At 32.5% G+C, this 17824-nt stretch overlaps 3 protein-coding genes and 1 long non-coding RNA gene across 6 annotated transcripts in view; 2 read left to right on the forward strand and 2 right to left on the reverse strand.

Moving 5' to 3' along the window:
* Positions 1 to 136: 136 nt before the first annotated feature.
* On the reverse strand, positions 137 to 2820 carry LOC140668862 (2-oxoglutarate and iron-dependent oxygenase domain-containing protein 3). The gene is made up of 5 exons (XM_072898189.1): positions 2650 to 2820; positions 1940 to 2377; positions 1408 to 1561; positions 1121 to 1247; positions 137 to 1047 (listed from the first exon to the last, which is right to left on the reverse strand). Exons 1-5 carry the CDS (start codon positions 2748 to 2750, stop codon positions 899 to 901), a joined length of 969 nt encoding a protein of 322 aa, XP_072754290.1. The 5' UTR covers positions 2751 to 2820; the 3' UTR covers positions 137 to 898.
* A 194-nt stretch (positions 2821 to 3014) lies between these two features.
* On the forward strand, positions 3015 to 10610 carry LOC140668859 (venom protease). Of its 3 annotated transcripts, none has more exons than XM_072898185.1 (6): positions 3847 to 3987; positions 5425 to 5548; positions 7585 to 7785; positions 8818 to 9071; positions 9422 to 9717; positions 10024 to 10610. In XM_072898185.1, the coding sequence occupies exons 2-6, from the start codon at positions 5434 to 5436 to the stop codon at positions 10319 to 10321; spliced, it is 1164 nt and encodes a 387-aa protein (XP_072754286.1). In that variant the 5' UTR covers positions 3847 to 3987; positions 5425 to 5433; the 3' UTR covers positions 10322 to 10610. The 3 variants fall into 3 exon arrangements, 2 of the variants coding, with proteins under 2 accessions (XP_072754286.1, XP_072754285.1); XM_072898184.1 differs by lacking the exon at positions 3847 to 3987 and adding an exon at positions 4424 to 5055 and having other exon boundaries at positions 10024 to 10609; XR_012047254.1 differs by lacking the exons at positions 7585 to 7785; positions 8818 to 9071; positions 9422 to 9717; positions 10024 to 10610 and adding exons at positions 3015 to 3247; positions 3481 to 3744 and having other exon boundaries at positions 3828 to 3987; positions 5425 to 6112.
* The window catches only part of LOC140668865 (uncharacterized), a 38336-nt gene continuing 28095 nt past the window's right edge, over positions 7584 to 17824 (reverse strand). Inside the window, exons 3-4 of the long non-coding RNA XR_012047260.1 lie at positions 9334 to 9712; positions 7584 to 9169 (exon numbers count right to left, since the gene is read on the reverse strand). This is a non-coding gene — a long non-coding RNA (uncharacterized lncRNA). The remainder of the gene's footprint in view (positions 9170 to 9333; positions 9713 to 17824) is intronic.
* The window catches only part of LOC140668794 (dynein beta chain, ciliary), a 32526-nt gene continuing 25442 nt past the window's right edge, over positions 10741 to 17824 (forward strand). The window contains 17 exon segments of the mRNA XM_072898109.1: positions 10741 to 10872; positions 11341 to 11670; positions 11672 to 11776; positions 12026 to 12254; positions 12506 to 12658; positions 12788 to 12999; positions 13545 to 13772; positions 14099 to 14302; positions 14396 to 14587; positions 14689 to 14898; positions 15073 to 15347; positions 15416 to 15473; positions 15626 to 15938; positions 16152 to 16242; positions 16369 to 16542; positions 16831 to 17059; positions 17656 to 17751. Of these exon segments, the coding sequence (XP_072754210.1) occupies positions 10741 to 10872; positions 11341 to 11670; positions 11672 to 11776; positions 12026 to 12254; positions 12506 to 12658; positions 12788 to 12999; positions 13545 to 13772; positions 14099 to 14302; positions 14396 to 14587; positions 14689 to 14898; positions 15073 to 15347; positions 15416 to 15473; positions 15626 to 15938; positions 16152 to 16242; positions 16369 to 16542; positions 16831 to 17059; positions 17656 to 17751 (3231 nt within the window).

The following is a 17824-nucleotide window of genomic DNA, read 5'->3' on the forward strand; positions in this document are numbered from 1 at the left end:
TCCCTTATTATTAATTAATTTAAATTAAATACAATATAAGTTCTTGTATAATTTTTAAGTATAAGGGATCAGTTTTAAGACTGTGAAGTTTTTTTCGTGATATTTTCAAAGTGGACATGAATTGCGTGCGTATCTATTTATTTAAATTATATTAATAGTTTATTTTTTTCTTCACTTAGTAATTAATGATATTTTGATTTTAAGCGGGTTGATCTCGTTATCTCTAGCATTTAATGGAGTCTCTGTAATGCTTCTCACCATCATCACAATATCGTGATAAAATTGTAAATAAGATGTATCAATGCATTGCTTTTAATACAGTTTTTAATTATCAGCTCTTCAACTTTTCGCGTTACATTATTAAAATGTAATTAATGATAAAGAGAAAAAGATTACTCCAAGATTTACCGCACAATATGTAATTTATTTTGTTTCATTCCATTAGCGATTAAGAGTTTGGCACATTAAAAACAAATGTACTCTATCGTATTTTTTTTATTAACTTAACAGATTCAACATATTGTGTATTACGTTTTAAAAATGTACACTTACTAGTTATAAGTATATATTATATGTACAAGGTAATAATGCAAATTTATATGCAATAGGTTTATGTTCCCAACTCTCTGGTTATTTAAACAAATAAATTTTCAAAAATAAACGTATCTAAGCAATACTTTTTTCTAATACTATGATACTGTTCGAGTATATATGAATGAAAATTTTTAACAAAATTTATAAAAAGAAATCACTAACTTTTATATGATTCTTTACAATTATTTTCTTTATGGAAATTATTTAATGAATAATGAAAACATATATATATATATATATATATATATTCGATGATTTAAAAGACGGTATAAACAATATGAATAATGTTAATGAGACAAATATTTTAATTTAATGCATCGGTAAAATGCGAATCGGATATCGCGGCATTTTTATCGCATGTGAAAGAAACCGTCAAAGCGTAACGAGTACCAGATTTTACTTTCTCAACTCGATGTAAATTTTCACTTCCTGAAGTAAAAATCGAGACTCTGCCTGTAAAAATATTGTTAAATTATTTTATCTTTATGTATAGAAAAGATTTTTATTTAATTACAGCAAGTATTACCTTTTCTTGGTTCTATCGTTGTATTGACATTGTTCTTGTCAATGAATATAAATCTACCACCTTCAAAATTTTTTTCGTAATCATTTAAATACAGCAGCGATGTATAATGAAACGATTTGTATGTCTCCTAAAGTTTTACATTTCAATTTAATTTTGACTTCATTAATCATTTCTTAAATATTATATAAAACATGCTTGGCAAAATAATATAAAGAATAAAGAATAAATAATTTTTATATTTGTGAAATTGTATTAAAAGTATTATATAATATAATTTTGAATCAAACCTTATCGACATGTGGATGCCAGTATTCGTCATGTGTAGTTCTAGCAGGTTTATTAGTTATCCGTGAAAAAAACGTAGGTTTAGTTAAATAGATCTTATCTATATCTACTCCAAAATTGTGTGCCACTGCATGTTGTATTTTCGTTTTCACTACTCTAAATTAAAAATGTAATATCCAATTATTTTAATTATACAATTTCCCACTTAAATATCAAATATATATGATAATACATGTTTAAATACTAATTTATATGTATGTGTGATAATTCTTTTAATTAAATGTGTTTATTTTAAAACCTAGATCTGAAATAGAAGTAATTTATTATATAGTACACTATTTTATATATATATATATATATATATATCTATCTAATATTTAAATTATTATAATATTCTGAATTATCTATTGTAATATTTAAATTTAAGCAATCGATTGTCATGTCACTAACTTTTACTATGTTAATTTTAGAATGCAAATATTGATTTTTTAATCTTTAATTCTTATAATATTCATGTAGAATTAAGAACCATACCTATAAATTGCTAAATCCATATTATTAAATAACTTTTTTGCTGCCGGCAGTTTGTAGATATTGATAAAGCCCTGCCCCTTACTGAGAGCACCAGAATGAAGATCCAGAATACTTGCGCCGCCATCGGATCCAGCCAAATCTAATCCACCTTTTGCTAGTTTCAGTAAAACATCTACCTCTGTTGTTGAGACAAGTTTATCGGTAACGACTCTGCCACATTTCTCTGGTATACAGCCAGGGAATTTTTCTAACTCGTCTCTATAATCCACAGAGCAGTCAACATTCTGTGTACGACTTACCAGCACATCTTTCTGCTTGGCTAAAGATACTTCCTTGGCCTGCCTGCTATTATACCAAACTATTAAGAGTACTCCGAGTATCAGAATGCATCTGGACCATACTCTTTGATATGGAAAAGATAAAACAGGTCCATATTTCCTGTCAAATTAAAAGCAAAGAGTGTATATTCTTTTAAAATTTATTCTTATAAATTAAATAATTATTTAATAATAATAAAGGTAAGTTTATCGAAATAGCAATGAGCTTTCTTTTCTTTGTATATTTGAATATTATGTATCTGATCATTATGTATAAATATTTATGCTGAAATCTATATATAAAGGACCGATGTGAATATTCTTCTAAATATTTAATTAAATTTCTTCTAAATAATTTACAATATAATAAATGAGATTTATACATATACTTACAATTTAACAGGCTCGGTCGGCTTTTCTGCCTTGCTATCTTCCTGAATTAAATTTTCCTTCTGCGTGCTTTTTTTCTTCGCTTTCTTTACTTCTTGTGTCATTGCTATTGTTTATTTACTTTATTTCTTGATCTTGTATTTAACCTAATTATACACACATGTCAAATCATAGACCATATGCTCTATATGTCAAACATAGATGTCAGATAGGAACAAATATAGACGCGACTCGTTCGAGTCGAATATGTCTAGTGAATTTCGGTTAGAGGAAATATGGGGGATTTAATGAACAATTTAAGATAGGGAATTTCGATTCGAACTAGTGGAAAAAAGATCTGGCAATCTTGGATGCAGTGCGTACTCCGTACTCGTTTATCATTATTCGTGGATAATAATTCACGTATCATGCCATGTTTTTCTTGTTGTTATTAATAATATAAACATGCTATCCTTTTTTCGAAAGCTATCAATTGGCGGAAAAATAAAGGATGGTATACTGCCAGAGAGAATCATGGGAACCGCAGAGGATCTCTTGACAGCGAAGAATCAGAGCGATCTGACATTAATGACGGATACCGAGTTAAAAGAATCCGTTTACGGCAAGTTGTTGCGCTCTATTTGCGTGTTGTATCATTCGACCTTTCGGAGTATATTGTCAGAAAGATGGTGCGACATTGCAAATGACTTGATTTTTTTTTTTTTTTACACTTTATTAAAATAGAATTCGAGTATTGTTTGAAAAATATTTTTAGAAAAAATATACAATATTATTAGAATTGCGTACTGCAAAGATTCGCTCTTAACAATTTAATTCTTCCCTTTTTTTTTTCAGATTTGCTAAGGACAATTAAAGATCCGGAGAAACCGCAAACCTTGGAGCAACTGGATGTTGTCTATGAAGATTGCATAACTATTTGTCACAGCACACCTGGAGGAGTCTCTGTAATTCGTGTGGAGTTTAATCCCACAGTACCTTACTGTTCGTTGGCAACTCTCATAGGATTGTGCATTCGTATTAAATTGGAACGTCATTTGGTAGCATCGTTTAAATTAGATATCTATATCAAGGAGGGTGCACATTCAACCGAACAAGAAAGTACATACTTGCATTATATATCATTTCTACAGAATGACAACATGTATACATTTCTCTTTAACATTGTGTGCATTAAATTACAGTTAACAAACAAATAAATGACAAAGAACGTATAGCAGCTGCAATGGAAAATCCAACCTTACGCGATACAGTGGAGAAATGCATAGTGGAGGATGATTATTAGCATCTTATGTGACATATGCTGTTGGATTTTGTTTGGAGTACAGTTTTAATCTGCATTATGTAAATAAATAATATATTTTATATATTGTTAATTATACATCATATATATATATAATGTATAATTAACAAGCCCAACTCATACATAATTATAACAGAACATTTTTCCAATGAAAAAAACTCTATATGTTGTAAATTAAATTTGTTCTTAATGATATTGTAAACTGGTGCATCTCTGATAAAAAGTGTAAATGTTATTGATAAAAAAATTAAGACAATTCAAGAGTACCTATAGAATTTAATGCTATTTGTAGATGTAATGAAAATTATCTTTTTAATCTGAATTAGAATAGACAAAATAGAATAAAAAAATCTTTATAAATCAGCATGCTGATCAAGTTTCAATTTGTTTACAATTTCAAATAGTCTTACTTATTTCATATCATTGTAATTTGTAAAATTTCTTCTTAACTGTTATTATAATTAACGTACTTATAATCGAATTTTTATAATTTTGATTTATTTGTATATAATTCGAATAATCTAAGAAATATTTTTTTATTGTATCAATATGTATAAGGCCCGAGAAACGCAATTTCAGTAGCATAATTTTTAAAAACGTCAATTTTCCACGAAGTACTTTTAATCCATCCTAACGCTTCTAAAAAAATGTATCGGAAAAAAAATACTTCTAGGAGTGCATCACGTATGATGCACGGGTGTCTCGCGTGATTTGCACGCAACATACGTCAATACAATCTATGGGACAGTAAAATAATTGAGAAATTGGGTGACGCACGACACATTCGCAATTTATGACGGCGATCAAAACTGCCGCGTGCGGGCGTCAGAGCGTTTCTATCCATTTCTGCCGCTTCTCTTGTGACTATATATCGGATCACATTCGCGTCGCGTGGCGTCAGCCGTCAGTCGAGTCCAGTTTCGATCTCGGGTAGCTTCGAGCTGCGGGATCGGACAGCGCGTCGCGGGTGTATTTTTTTCCTCTTATATTATTTTTCTTTGGATATCGCGTTAAACTCTCGCGAAAAAATCATCGGTTGCTTTTTTTTTGAATATAAGTAATTCATTTAGAGAATCGCGCACATTCGAGGTGCAAATTAAAAAGAAATTGTAAGTGTTATAAGTTATTAACAGAAATAAACAATGAATATCTAATTAAAATGTTTCAATGTTTAAAAATTGAATTTTTACTTATAATTAAAAATTTTCAAATTATTTTCTCACTTATTTAAATATTGTTTAATTAATTTGTAAGTTATACTTTTGTAAATTCATGATTTAATAAATGAGAAAAGGACAACTTGAATTTTATAGTTACATAGCTATAATGATAAAGCATAAAAATATCATCAAAAAACTTTTTAAAAGTTTAAATTAGTCTCTCTTTCTCTTTTTTTTAAAGATATGTATATAATTTAATGATATATACATATATATATGATTTAATGATATGTATATACCTATTTCTTTTCTTTCAAGTGCAACGTTATGATAAATCATCAACTGGTCAAGATGGGCTTCAATTTGTCTTCCTCGATTTTCATCATCCTCTTGTTCAAGCTTCTTACACATGGCTTGCCATTGCAAGAGGAAGAACTTTTTGGTACGACAAGTCAACATTATACATAATATTGAATCAACACAAATATTTTAAATATGCTAATTCGATAATAATACGCGCGACGTATCGGAATTTTTATTTGGAATGTTACTTTCGAAAAAACTTCTCTAGACAAGTCGAAACTACTGCATATATGTTTATAATAATTTTGCAGTTATAAGTTAATTGGAAAAATTTCTCGTGTATCATTATACTATTTATGAATAAAATATCATGAAAACATCTCATACAGTTTAAAAGGTTAATAGGTCAATTTGATATCCGCGCTTAATAAGCTTTTGTGACGAGTATACGATGGAAATTTTTAGTAAATTTACTTTAAGTTAATTTAATTTAAATAAATTAAGACAAATCTCACAAAATATTATAACCGCTATTTTATGCGCTAGTCCCGAAAAGTTGTAAACAAATAAACGTCATAAAACGCACAAGTTCGGGATAAAGTATTATCTAATGCTAATATGCACACTTTTTTTATTTTATAACTTGTTTCCCGTTATATCATAGAAATGATATGACTCATTTCTATCATGCTATCCGATAACATATATCATATACTAATCAATAGTAATAATGTAGATATATACATTATCAATAGTAAAATACATCTACAGTACTAAAAATTTATCAGTAGTATACTTATCAATAGTAATGTAGATATATTGTACATTACTATTAATAAGTATACTACTGATAAATTTTTAGTAATGTAGATATACATATATTACTATTGATAATCGAAAATTGTAAGACACATATATATATATATATATATATATATATATATATATATGATATTAGTGGATTTGCATTCATCTCTTTATTGGCATTTCCTTCATCATATACTAGAATATAATCATATAATTTGCGATTATAAAGTGTGAGATATGTCTAAATCAAAAGTATTGTATATCTTCCTGATTATATAGAAATATTTTATTGATATTTAGTATGAAATTTATCCTGCAATATTTAATTTAATATTCAGATTATACAATTGATTTTTTTTTTCAAAGGAAAATATTTATATTTATATATAAAAAAGCCTGAAACAAAAAAATAATTTTAAAGAATGAGAGATATATAGTATTTTATCTTTAATATTATACTTTCGTCTTTTTGGATTAAGCAATTTTCACTATAATGGATCTCTCATGAGATAGATGTACGTAATCGCGCGGTTAAGTAGCGGTCGAGGAGATCAATCGATAATGTAGCTGGAAAATTACGGATGTGGACGCGCGACTTTTGTCGATCTCTTGCTTGAATTAATTACATATACGTTGCGCGGCATTGGTAGTGGTAAATGCATCCGCCGGCTATATTATTTGACGTCCGCGGGGAAGAACAACCGATGCGTTAATATCACGACACCGCAACATTAGTGGGAAACAAGAAAATATTCCATGAAACTTTAACAACTGCACGAACTACGATCATGGATTTTTTACAGCCAATTATATTCTATGATGAACTTGTGGTCGAGTTTTTCTTTACGAAAATGTTGAGACCTCGAATAATAATATTTCCTAATTAGAAACGGATTGTGTGGATAAGAAAAAGTCTATTTATAATTATATGTATAAAAGGGGAACCAATGGTGAAATGGGATTTTTAATTTCAGGTGAACTTCAATTTTAAATGAGATTAATATGAAGATGTATTATATCTTGAAAATTGAAAAAAAATTATCTTTGTTAGGTAAAGAAAAAGATGGCTCACAGAATCAAAATCGCGAATTATATGATTATACTCTAGTATATGATAAATGCCAATAGATAGAGATGCTACGAGCTCACCTCGCTATCATCTACAAGAACGATATATAATGGTGCGTTATAATTTTATGAGGAAAAAGGTACTTTGTAGGTCAAACTCGGTGACGTGCGAGGAAAAGTGCGGGTCTTCGATTAGTTTCAACAACTTGAAACCGGGGCTTTCCCTCATATTTTCCTCTCTTCTTCACGAAGCCTGTTTACATTTAATGTAAGAGTATAATCTGGTTCTGATTTACGTAGAAGGCAGTCACTGCAAGCTGGAGAACAGCAAGACGGGCGTGTGCAAAAAAATACACGATTGTCCGTCGAAGTTACGAGAAGTGTTAGAGGGTAAAAGAAATTCAGATTCGAATGGACGTTGCGGCTTCCAGGACTTTACGGAGATCGTCTGCTGCCAATTCAACATCACGGATAAGATAGGGCTTCGGCCAGCGGAAATAGGTATGATATATCGTCGTCTCGTAGCCAGCAAAATATTTTTTTTCTACAAATAAAAAAATAGAGCGATTTAAAAATTGAATACAGCATTGAAACAACAGATGATTCTTATTTTAACTTTGAAGATATAGAAATTAATAGAAATAAGAAATTAATTTAGCAAAGTAGTTTAAAGAAAATATAAGAAATGACATATATATATATATATATAATTAATTGTTTCTACGTTTTGTAAATTAATTTGCTTATTATCATAATATCGCGTTGAAGAGTTTAGAATAACATTTACATAATAGAAAATCGAATAATAAGAAATACTTGTGATGCGTAGGGAGATATCATCTAACTTTATATCATCTTACTTCGTCTATCATCTAACTTTATAGATTATTATGTCGCTGCTTTACTAAGAGATGTGTGTCTAGTTGATGGTGATAATAAGTTGAGTTAAAAATCAAGAAAAACGACGAATTTAACGATTATATACATTCCTATACAAGTCCGCTATCGATTAACATTCTATCTTTATTCAAGAACAGGTTTCTCGACTTGCTGCCATAATTTCCAATAACAACTGTTTTTTCTTCATCTAGAAAAAAGTGGAATTTTACGTGACGCGGGACTGTCCCAAACTTTATGTTGAGGTTTCTCATTATTACGAAGCAGCAGCGTACTATCATTTTGATATCCTACATCAGTCTGTTTAATTCTTGAAATATATATTATATATAGCCATTTAACACATCGCTACGTTCGTATAAACCTCAGTTGTTTTATTAATGTTTATCGCGTATATCATCACTTTAACATGTGTCATTAACGCTCGCGCGTGCGTAAATTGCTTCCAAGAATTCGTTTAAATAATAAAACGACCTTGAAGTGAAGAGACGCGCGGTGACGTAATAATCGTCACGCAGTTGACGTCACGGCTTCGGTTTTACATCCGGACATATAGAATCGGTCTCACTGATTATAAACGGTCGATCGTTCATTCAAGGCGAAGGCAATGTTCAATTCGCGATGGTACACTTTCAGCATGCCGAGAATACGAGAACGAGATCGGGACCGGCAAAGCAGTGAGAACGGAGAACGAGGTGCAGTTTCATATATTCAGCGGCATGGAAGCCGAACGCGGGGAATTTCCGTACATGGTCGCTCTGGGATACGAGGACGACAACGAGGATTCCGACGCTATCAAGTACAACTGCGGTGGCACGTTGATCTCCTCGCAATTTGTTCTTACAGCCGCTCACTGCGTGAACAACGTGCAGGAGAAAGTACCGATAGAGGTAAGCAACAGGGACGAGCTCCAAGTTCAAGGTCGTCAACCAGTCAAGGATTAACCGTCGAAATAGCCGTCGTTGCGTCCATTCGAGTGAAAGTAATCCTGTTATAAAAGAAAAGAAACAGATTAGTAGATGCTTATTTAATTCCTATGACTAAGAGATTTTTGTAAAACTCGGAGAGAAACACTCTTTTTTTTTTTTTTTACAGAATCTGTATTCGTTATAATATATTTTTATATTATATCGTAGTTTGTAACAAAGATACCTTGTTTGACACAAGTAGGAAAGACCTTTCTGTAATTCTCTACGATGAAAGATTCAAAGGTCAAGAGCGAGTCATTTTTGCTTCCCAGGTAAGGGTCGGCAGCGAGGATCTAAAGAGCGCGGGCGACGATGCGCAACGAATTCCCATAATCGACGTGATAACGCATCCGCGTTACAAGCGCAGTATGAATTACAATGACGTGGCTATCTTGAAATTAAGGGCGCCCGTACAAATGGCGAGCAACGTGAGGCCAATCTGCATCCAAACGAAATCTCTCGCCACTATGAATAGGTCGCCGAACACATCGTTCATCGTGATCGGTTGGGGTGCTACCAGTTTCGCCGATGATGGCACCAACAAGTTGATGAAGACGCCGAGTCTAAGGTGCGAGAAAATAAAAAGTACATAGTTTTTTAGCAAAAATTTTGTCAAATGCTTTTAAACTAAAAAAAATTCTTTTACGAAGAAACGAAATTATTATTCGATTTCAAGTTTATTCACAAAATTTATTATCGTAAATTTAACTACACAACACAAATGAAATTTTACTTTTTTTTTATGAATAAACTTGAAATGTAAGCAAAAAAATATATTATGTATAAAATTATATTGAAACTACTAATCAAGTAAATTTTAGTTGATAAAAAATTATGTAAATATAATATGTCATTATAGAATTTTTTTCTTTAGTCTCGTAGATAGAGAGTCGTGCGCCAAGTCATTCAACGGTTTCAGCAAATTGCCCCGCGGCTTGGATGACAATATGCTATGCGTATTGGACACCAATGTTACAAGGAGAGCGGATGCTTGCCAAGGAGATAGCGGCGGGCCTCTGCTGATGCTTACCGGACCCAATCATAGCATCGTGGGAATCACGGCGTTCGGACAAGCTTGCGGTGGCTCTACACCGGGAGTTTACACGTCGGTATATTCTTATTTGGAGTGGATCGAAAGACAAGTCTGGCCGGAAATGACGAACGATAGATGAGTCACTAAGCCAGTTAAAGTTTCAACGAGTTTCAATCATAGTTTATGTGACTTTCAAGTCGACGGCGCGAATTAGATACTTTATCCTTTATATCCTTCATGGTGTCGTTACAAGAATCTAGTCTGAAACTGTTGCGTGAAAGAAATGTATATTGTATCATTCATTACATTCTTCAATTTCCATCTCTTGTCTTTTATGACTTTAATGAATTTTATACTTTTATACTTGTAATTTCATTCGAGAGTAATACGCTTTTCTCTAAGTGTGTGTATGTGCCTTAATAAGATATTGTGAATATTCCGTTGATCGTAGTTTTATTTTAAAAACCTTTCTGCGAAAAAACAAATTGACAACGTTCAGTTCAAATCATTCAATTGAATAACGATCGATGGCAAGGAATTTTTCCCATAAATATAAAAATGACCGACAAGAAAGAAGAGGAGAAAAAGGAGGATGACGAGCGTATCGAATACATTTATAAATATTTGGTGCTATCGAGAAAAATTAAGTTTGAAAAATGGATAAAGATGTTAACAAACGAGGAATACAAGGTGCAACCTACATATATATTTTCCTCCCTTTAAATCTTAACCCTTAATCCTCGTTCGCGTGAATTAAATGCAAATTTATATATTATTTATTTGAGACGAATTAGAACAATACAATGCATTTCATGATTCTAATAATTTTTTAAATTGTAATATATTATAAAAAACAATTATCCGAAAATTAATCTATATTAACCTAATAATATAGCATGATTAATAGATTTCAAGAAAAAACTATGTGCGTACGAGAATGGTTATATTTTAAATTTACACCGTAATAAATAAATTTTTTAAATTTATTAAGAAGAAATGGGAAGAAAGTGCAATTATTTTCCTGCGAGCAATTTTCAAAGCTTTTACTCTAATCAATATGTTGAAACTGCATTTTTACTTAAAGGATAATCCAAGATTAATGATTGTTAGATTAATAAATTGCTTGTTTCATTTATCTTAAATACGAAAACACGTCAGGAGGTGATCATGAAATTCTTTGACACGCCGTCGGTGATGATTCTAATAGTACAATTGAGTCCGGCTGGCGTATTGGTACCGTTTCTCGAGATACCAGCGACAGGTCGAGTAAAAGCGTCGTACTTTATGAAGAGAAGTCCTGTCAAAATCACGCGGGGGAATTACAGGGACGTTATTATACCCGGCGACATGGCACCGAAACCCGTCGACGAATTACACGTTTTATTCGAGGAGGTAACGAATCGCATGCCCGAATTACATATCGTTCGCATTTGTAAAAAAAGATTCACCCAAAGTTCGAATATTGCGCGAATATTGTTCTGCCTAGGCTTACGTGCCGATATTGTCGAATCCGAGGAATCACAAGGGCTGGCCGCGCGTTATCGGCGAGGACATGAAGAAACACGTTTACGATCTCCGCAACATAATATGCCAGGTACACGGAGTCGCTTTTAGCCCTTAACCCGCGAGACGTAATATCCGTCCGCGTGACAGATACTGCCGTCGTCCAAGCACGTGCCCTTCAATGGTCTCTCCTTCTTAGTATAAATAATGTTCTCGTCTTCAAAAACTCAATAATATCCGGGCTGTGAATGTGAAATTTTTAAGTGGAATAAAAATGTCTTCATTAGCTCTCTCGTTCCAGAGTACTCTACGAGAGAAAAAGAAAACGGTCTTCTTTCAGGTTAAAGGTAAGATGACGGGACAAACGTTACTGCCGATGCCGATGGGCGTCGAACAGGTATTCGAAGAGGAATGGAAAGCGCAGCGGAGCGGCGGTGTCGAAGTCGATATTCGTTTAAAAAGCGATATAGAGACTATCGTGACAAAATGGTGTTCGCAAATTAACGATGTTCTCAACGAGGACAGCACACGTGCCTTCCTCAACAATAAACAACCGCTACCGAGCGAGGGTACTAGACAACAATATTTAACAATCTCGAGATTGTTAGAGAAACTTTGCATATATTCAGTGAAATAGATTTTTTTTTTTTTTTTTAAGATTGATAAAACATTTTATAATCATTATTTGTGGCTTTTGATGCAAATTATTTGTCGATACATTGCATTATGATATCAACAACGAAAAGTGTCATAATTTTTTGACTTGACAAAATTGAGAATTAAAAAACTTTAATTATCAACTACGCACTTTTTTTTTTAGAAATCGAGTTCTGGTGTCAACGACTTGAAAACGTCGAATCTATCTACAACCAGATGAGGGATCCTCGAGTGAAAAAGATTGCATCTATTCTAGAATTAACCAAGAGTCCCTACTCACAATCTTTCAAGACTCTTTTGAAGGATGTTATCGCCGGTTAGATCTTGCTAGCGTTAACGAGTATTAATTTAATGTATTGATAAGTAAATGGAGGTAGAAGGAAAAACGTTCTAGCAAATTATTCGGAAAAAAAGATTTGTATCTTTAGCGTATTCGTATCTTTAGCGGTGATCGAAGCGCGCGACGTCCGTTCTTATCTGAAAGCGCTGGAACCCTACTTCGAAGACATACAAAATATCGAATTCAAAGATATACAGCCGAAATTGAAACCACTACTGCATTGCGTGTGCCTGATGTGGTCAAACTCGAAATATTATTGCACTTCCACGCGGATAATTACATTGCTGTCCGAGATAGCTAATCTACTAATAATACAGGTACGTAAAAGGGAAATAATTACTTCAATACCCAAAGCTCAAAAAATAATTTAAATCCTATACTAAAAAATTTAATTCACTCTTTTCAATAGAGCATTAATGTGCCACTCTTTACAAAGAATACTGAAAACTTTTTATTGTGATTCATTTAAATTTATTTAATTCAGGGCCATCTTTCCCCTCCAGAGATTAATTCTTCACTGATCTTTTCACTTGTTGAATCCAATGTCCTATTTATAAGAGAAACACTTGGAAAGATTATTAGAAAAAAAAAAAAAAAAAAAAACGCGTTAGAAAACGTGACTAAGTCTTATAAACGTCTTCATCCCCATTTTCTTTTCGATAACACTTTATATATCAGAAAGATCACGTTAGAAAACGTGACTAAGTCTTATAAACGTCTTCATCCCCATTTTCTTTTCGATAACACTTTATATATCAGAAAGATATAAACAAACTTTAATCAGACACGCACATTCAATTAAGACGATAATGAATTAAATATATATCTTTTTTCTTGTATCACTAATCACACAATTTCGCAGGCCGCCAAATATTTGGATCAGAGTACCTTGTTCAGCGACGTCGAAGACAGTCTGAAACGTTTGGAGCACGTGACAAGCATTCTGACCTATTACATAGAATTATTCGAGATGTTCCGATCTAAGCTGGATAATTACTTCAAGTCGGCCGAGTTGATCCCGTGGAATTTTGATGACGAATTAGTGCTCGGAAGAATAATGAATTTTGAAAAACGTCTGGCGGAGATAAAGGTTCGCCGCGATTCATTTCTCAAAATTCAGTAGAACAATTTCGCACGCATAGACAAGTTGTCCCGTGCTTCGAGTGAAAATGTACCAACTGACTGTAGAAATATTGTGCCTCTTTCTTTCAAGCTAAAATAGATTATTCTGGATCTAATTTTTTGGGTCGTTTCCCCCCTCCAAAAAAAAATATTTATATAAAAAGTTTTTTAAAATTACCAAAAATGTATCCTTCATTTCCCACGAAGAAAAAAATTTAGTCTCCTATTAGAAATACGAAATAAATTGTGTACAAGTTGAAAAAAGATAATTATTCTAAGATAATTATTCGTCAGATATTGTTCGAGACGGCTCAAGAATATTTCAAGTTAGAAAAGATGGAATTTAACAATTTGAAGGGGAAAACATTGTATTCAAGAATATACGATATTCACGAAAAGTTTGTGAAACTTTACAATGAATTCGCTGAGTTGGAATACGATATTTTAATACCAGAAGAAACACGATTCACCGATAGCTTCAATTTCTTTTTAACGAAAGTGAGCTGATATTACTCGCATCACTTTCAATACACTATCCTCCTTCTCCCGTGATTAAGACTGTAATGTAAAAATGTATCTTGTTTGTCACAGGAAGAAGAGTTTGATCGACAGCTGGCAAACATATTCGATCAGGCGTTCTCCGATTGTCACAATTCGGACACCATGTTCAAACTGATGTTGATCATAGGCTCGTTGGTCAATCGACCGATCATCATGGCACAATTGTGGCACAATTACGAGATAGTGCTTCAAAGGATTCACAAACATTTCGATGATATTAAAGTGCGCGCAATGTGTGATATATAAATATATATGCTAAGATTGATAATTAATATAGACATGACTGCAACGCCTTGAACGAAAAAAATCTCTACCTTCTCCAGATAATATTCGACAGTAAGTTTAAAAGTCGGATCGAGAACGAATGGATCGAAATCGATCAGTATTTCCCGCGTGTGGCCGGCGCGTTATGCACATTGACACAATTGCGGCAACGAATTGATTATCCGATGCAATGCATGAAACTTGTCGATCATCCTCTAGTGAATCTCACAATCGGCCGAGAAACCAAACCGAAGTACGAGCAAATGCAGGTAACATTTTGCCAAGTCTTAAAAACGTTTTTTTTTTTTTTTTTTTTTTTTTTTTTTCTGAATTTTTTTGATCTCTGTATATAATCCCTTAAGAAATTTATAGTACATTTTTATACTCGTGCGACTATTGCCGATGAGAATTGCATTAATAAAAGCACATCATGTTCCCTCAAGTCGCTCCTAGACGCAATGGACCACGAAATATTCGCGAACTGGGCCAAAAAGATAGTCGACATAAGCAAATTTCACTTGTCGAAGAGCTTATTAACGATACGCGACAATAAATTACTCGATCTAAACTTCGATCCAGAGCTGACCGCTCTTTTGCGTGAAACTCGTTACATGATCATCATGCAGAGGACAAACTTGCCCGAGGAAGCTCTTGGGCTCTACTATAGAACGCAGCATTTCTTCGAGAGCACGTACAATTTAAGTTTGTTTATACAATGGTGAGTAAATGTAATTCGCTCGGAGATTCAAGCTGACTGAAATATTTCGATCCGTTCAAATACGGCAGGTACAATTGGCTAAGGAATAACACTTTGCCTGTGGAATTTGAGTTGGTGAAACACGAGGTCGGGAGAATAGACGAATTAATTCATATCGGTCAGGAAAAATATAATTGGGATTCTGCAGGTGAAAATTCCTAGTTATGTCACGAATCATATTAAACAACAAATTATATTTAAAAGCATAACACATGTTGTATTATAAAAATGCAGAAATACCGGAGTATATTAATAATTTAATGATTCCGATGCGAAAATTACATGCACGGATCTTTCACGCGCAAGAAAATATCAATGCATTGTTGCAAATGATTTACTCGCGGGCGCTGGTGCCGATATTAGAACGTAAAGATTTTAAAAGTGAGAATTTACTCGCCGTGGGCGAACGCAATGAGAAATTTCAAAAGCGATACGGTATGATCGAACGCGCCGTCAAGGAACTAAATCGAGTCTTGGAGAAAAATTATAAACTCTTCTTCGACTTGTTACCCGATGTGTGGAACGAGAGAGACGAGAACGAGTTGGACGAAAGTAATTCATATTTACCTGTTGTCTCTGAAGCTACATTGTTGCGGAAATATGAAATAAGCTTTCGAAAAGCTTGTAAAATATATTTCTTTCATGTCTGTCCTTTGAAACAAATTAATTAAATTCCACGAGTCCCATAATTTTTGTATAGTAGCTATCTTATATTCAGAATTTTTTAAATTCCAAAATTTAGTCAAAATAAAATTTTGAATACAGGTGTGCAAATAGATACCAGGAAGCGAGATATAGAGCTCGAAGAAGAAACAGATGACGCAGAAGAATTGCAAATTCTACCAAGCAGATTGAGGTATATACCAACTTTTTCTCAATATTGAAACACACAAATTTTGCTTTCGTCATATTTATATAAGTAATAATAAAATATAAAAATGGTTTGCACTTCTTATGAAACATTTTTAATATATCCTTATAGAATTGAAGAAAAGGAAGAAACGACTGTGGATGTTGTGGAAACTCAAAAAACCGAATTAACAGAAATATTGCAAACGGAGGAGGAAAAAGCTCAATGTATGATCAAATGGAAGCCTTATCTCGCTTATATTGACGATCTGATATCGAAAGTTTTGATTCAAGCCGCTTCTACCAGGTAATGAGCTGTTATTTTTTTTATAAAGTTAATGCATCTTAAAATTAATCGATTATTAATAATATCACAATATCGATTCGCATTCGTTGTGTAACTAAATTATTTCGCTTTAGTAACGATCAAATCAGACCGATCATTTCAATTATAATTATAGTACAATATAATAATTTAATCGAGGTTCTCTCTTCTTTAAAGTAATTTTCGAACTTTTGAAATATTTAGTAGTTATTAAGAAATAAAAATTAAAGATTAACCTTTCAAATTTTCATGCGCTGTGCATACTTGCAGTATATGTTACCTGCTCGATGAAACTGATCCGGAAAGCAACGTGTCACCTCTGTTTGAGATTCAGTTGTCGCTGGAGGTACCCCACATTGTATTTCGTCCTGCGGTAGATCCGGATGATCCCGAAGGCTTTTATGCGTTTTATGAGAGCATATTGCTTGATATTATGAAGATGGGAGCTTTGGTACCGCGCGTAGATCCTGACATTGCAACGGAACGGGAACACTATGGAGTACGTCGTTGTATATAGGGTGGTCGGTAACAGGCGCATATTCAGTGTATATCATCTGAAATAATTTTTTTTTGTTACTTAAAAAGAATAGTTGTTAAATAATAATATAATGCAAAAGAAAGTTTCGACGAATTAGAATAATTTTAGAATTAATGAATTTTATTTTAACAAAATTCCGTCCCTTCGAAAATATCTGGCTATTTGACACTTTTAAAACTACGAAAATATAATGTCTAATTTTGATATATATATATATATATATCGTCCTTTCTCGCATAAATAAAAAATTAATTTTTAATATTATTATCCCGTAAGCTAAATGCATTTATTATGTGTACAGATAATATACAATGAACGAACAATTCAAATGAATGTAATTATATAACACAGAACTAGTATAGGTATTTAATATCAGACTGAAAATTAAACGTCATTGTGTTATATAAAACATTTTCATTTTTAAAACATTGGAAAAACTCAATATAAAAATCACTATTATTCGATTAAAATTTTTACGAGCAAAATGTCTCAGCTTACTAAATATGTGATACAATAATACGACTTTTCCGTTACTAATGGCGATATAATATTTTAAGATCGATTTAGCGGAAGAAGAAAGTATCGTTTTCATGCTCGAGGAGACATGTAACCGAATCAAACTGGGTTTGGTGCAAGCACAGGAATATATTACCGTAAGATCTCCAAGTATAACTCTTTTTTTATCTTACATATTTTCCATCTCAAATTTGTATTAGACATATTTTA

This window comes from Anoplolepis gracilipes, chromosome 8, assembly GCF_047496725.1.
Source record: "Anoplolepis gracilipes chromosome 8, ASM4749672v1, whole genome shotgun sequence".
In the NCBI taxonomy this organism is placed as follows: Eukaryota; Metazoa; Arthropoda; class Insecta; order Hymenoptera; family Formicidae; genus Anoplolepis; species Anoplolepis gracilipes.

Excerpts from the sequence above, each read along its gene's own strand:
- LOC140668862 (XM_072898189.1), bottom strand. The coding sequence starts at position 2,750 with ATGACACAAGAAGTAAAGAAAGCGAAGAAAAAAAGCACGCAGAAGGAA. Across the intron at positions 2,378-2,649 it reads CCGACCGAGCCTGTTAAATT|GAAATATGGACCTGTTTTAT; the intron begins GTAAGTATATGT and ends TTAATTTGACAG. Across the intron at positions 1,048-1,120 it reads AACGATAGAACCAAGAAAAG|GCAGAGTCTCGATTTTTACT; the intron begins GTAATACTTGCT and ends ATATTTTTACAG.
- LOC140668859 (XM_072898185.1), top strand. The coding sequence starts at position 5,434 with ATGATAAATCATCAACTGGTCAAGATGGGCTTCAATTTGTCTTCCTCG. Across the intron at positions 7,786-8,817 it reads GCTTCGGCCAGCGGAAATAG|CATGCCGAGAATACGAGAAC; the intron begins GTATGATATATC and ends GTACACTTTCAG. Across the intron at positions 9,718-10,023 it reads ATGAAGACGCCGAGTCTAAG|TCTCGTAGATAGAGAGTCGT; the intron begins GTGCGAGAAAAT and ends TTTTTTCTTTAG.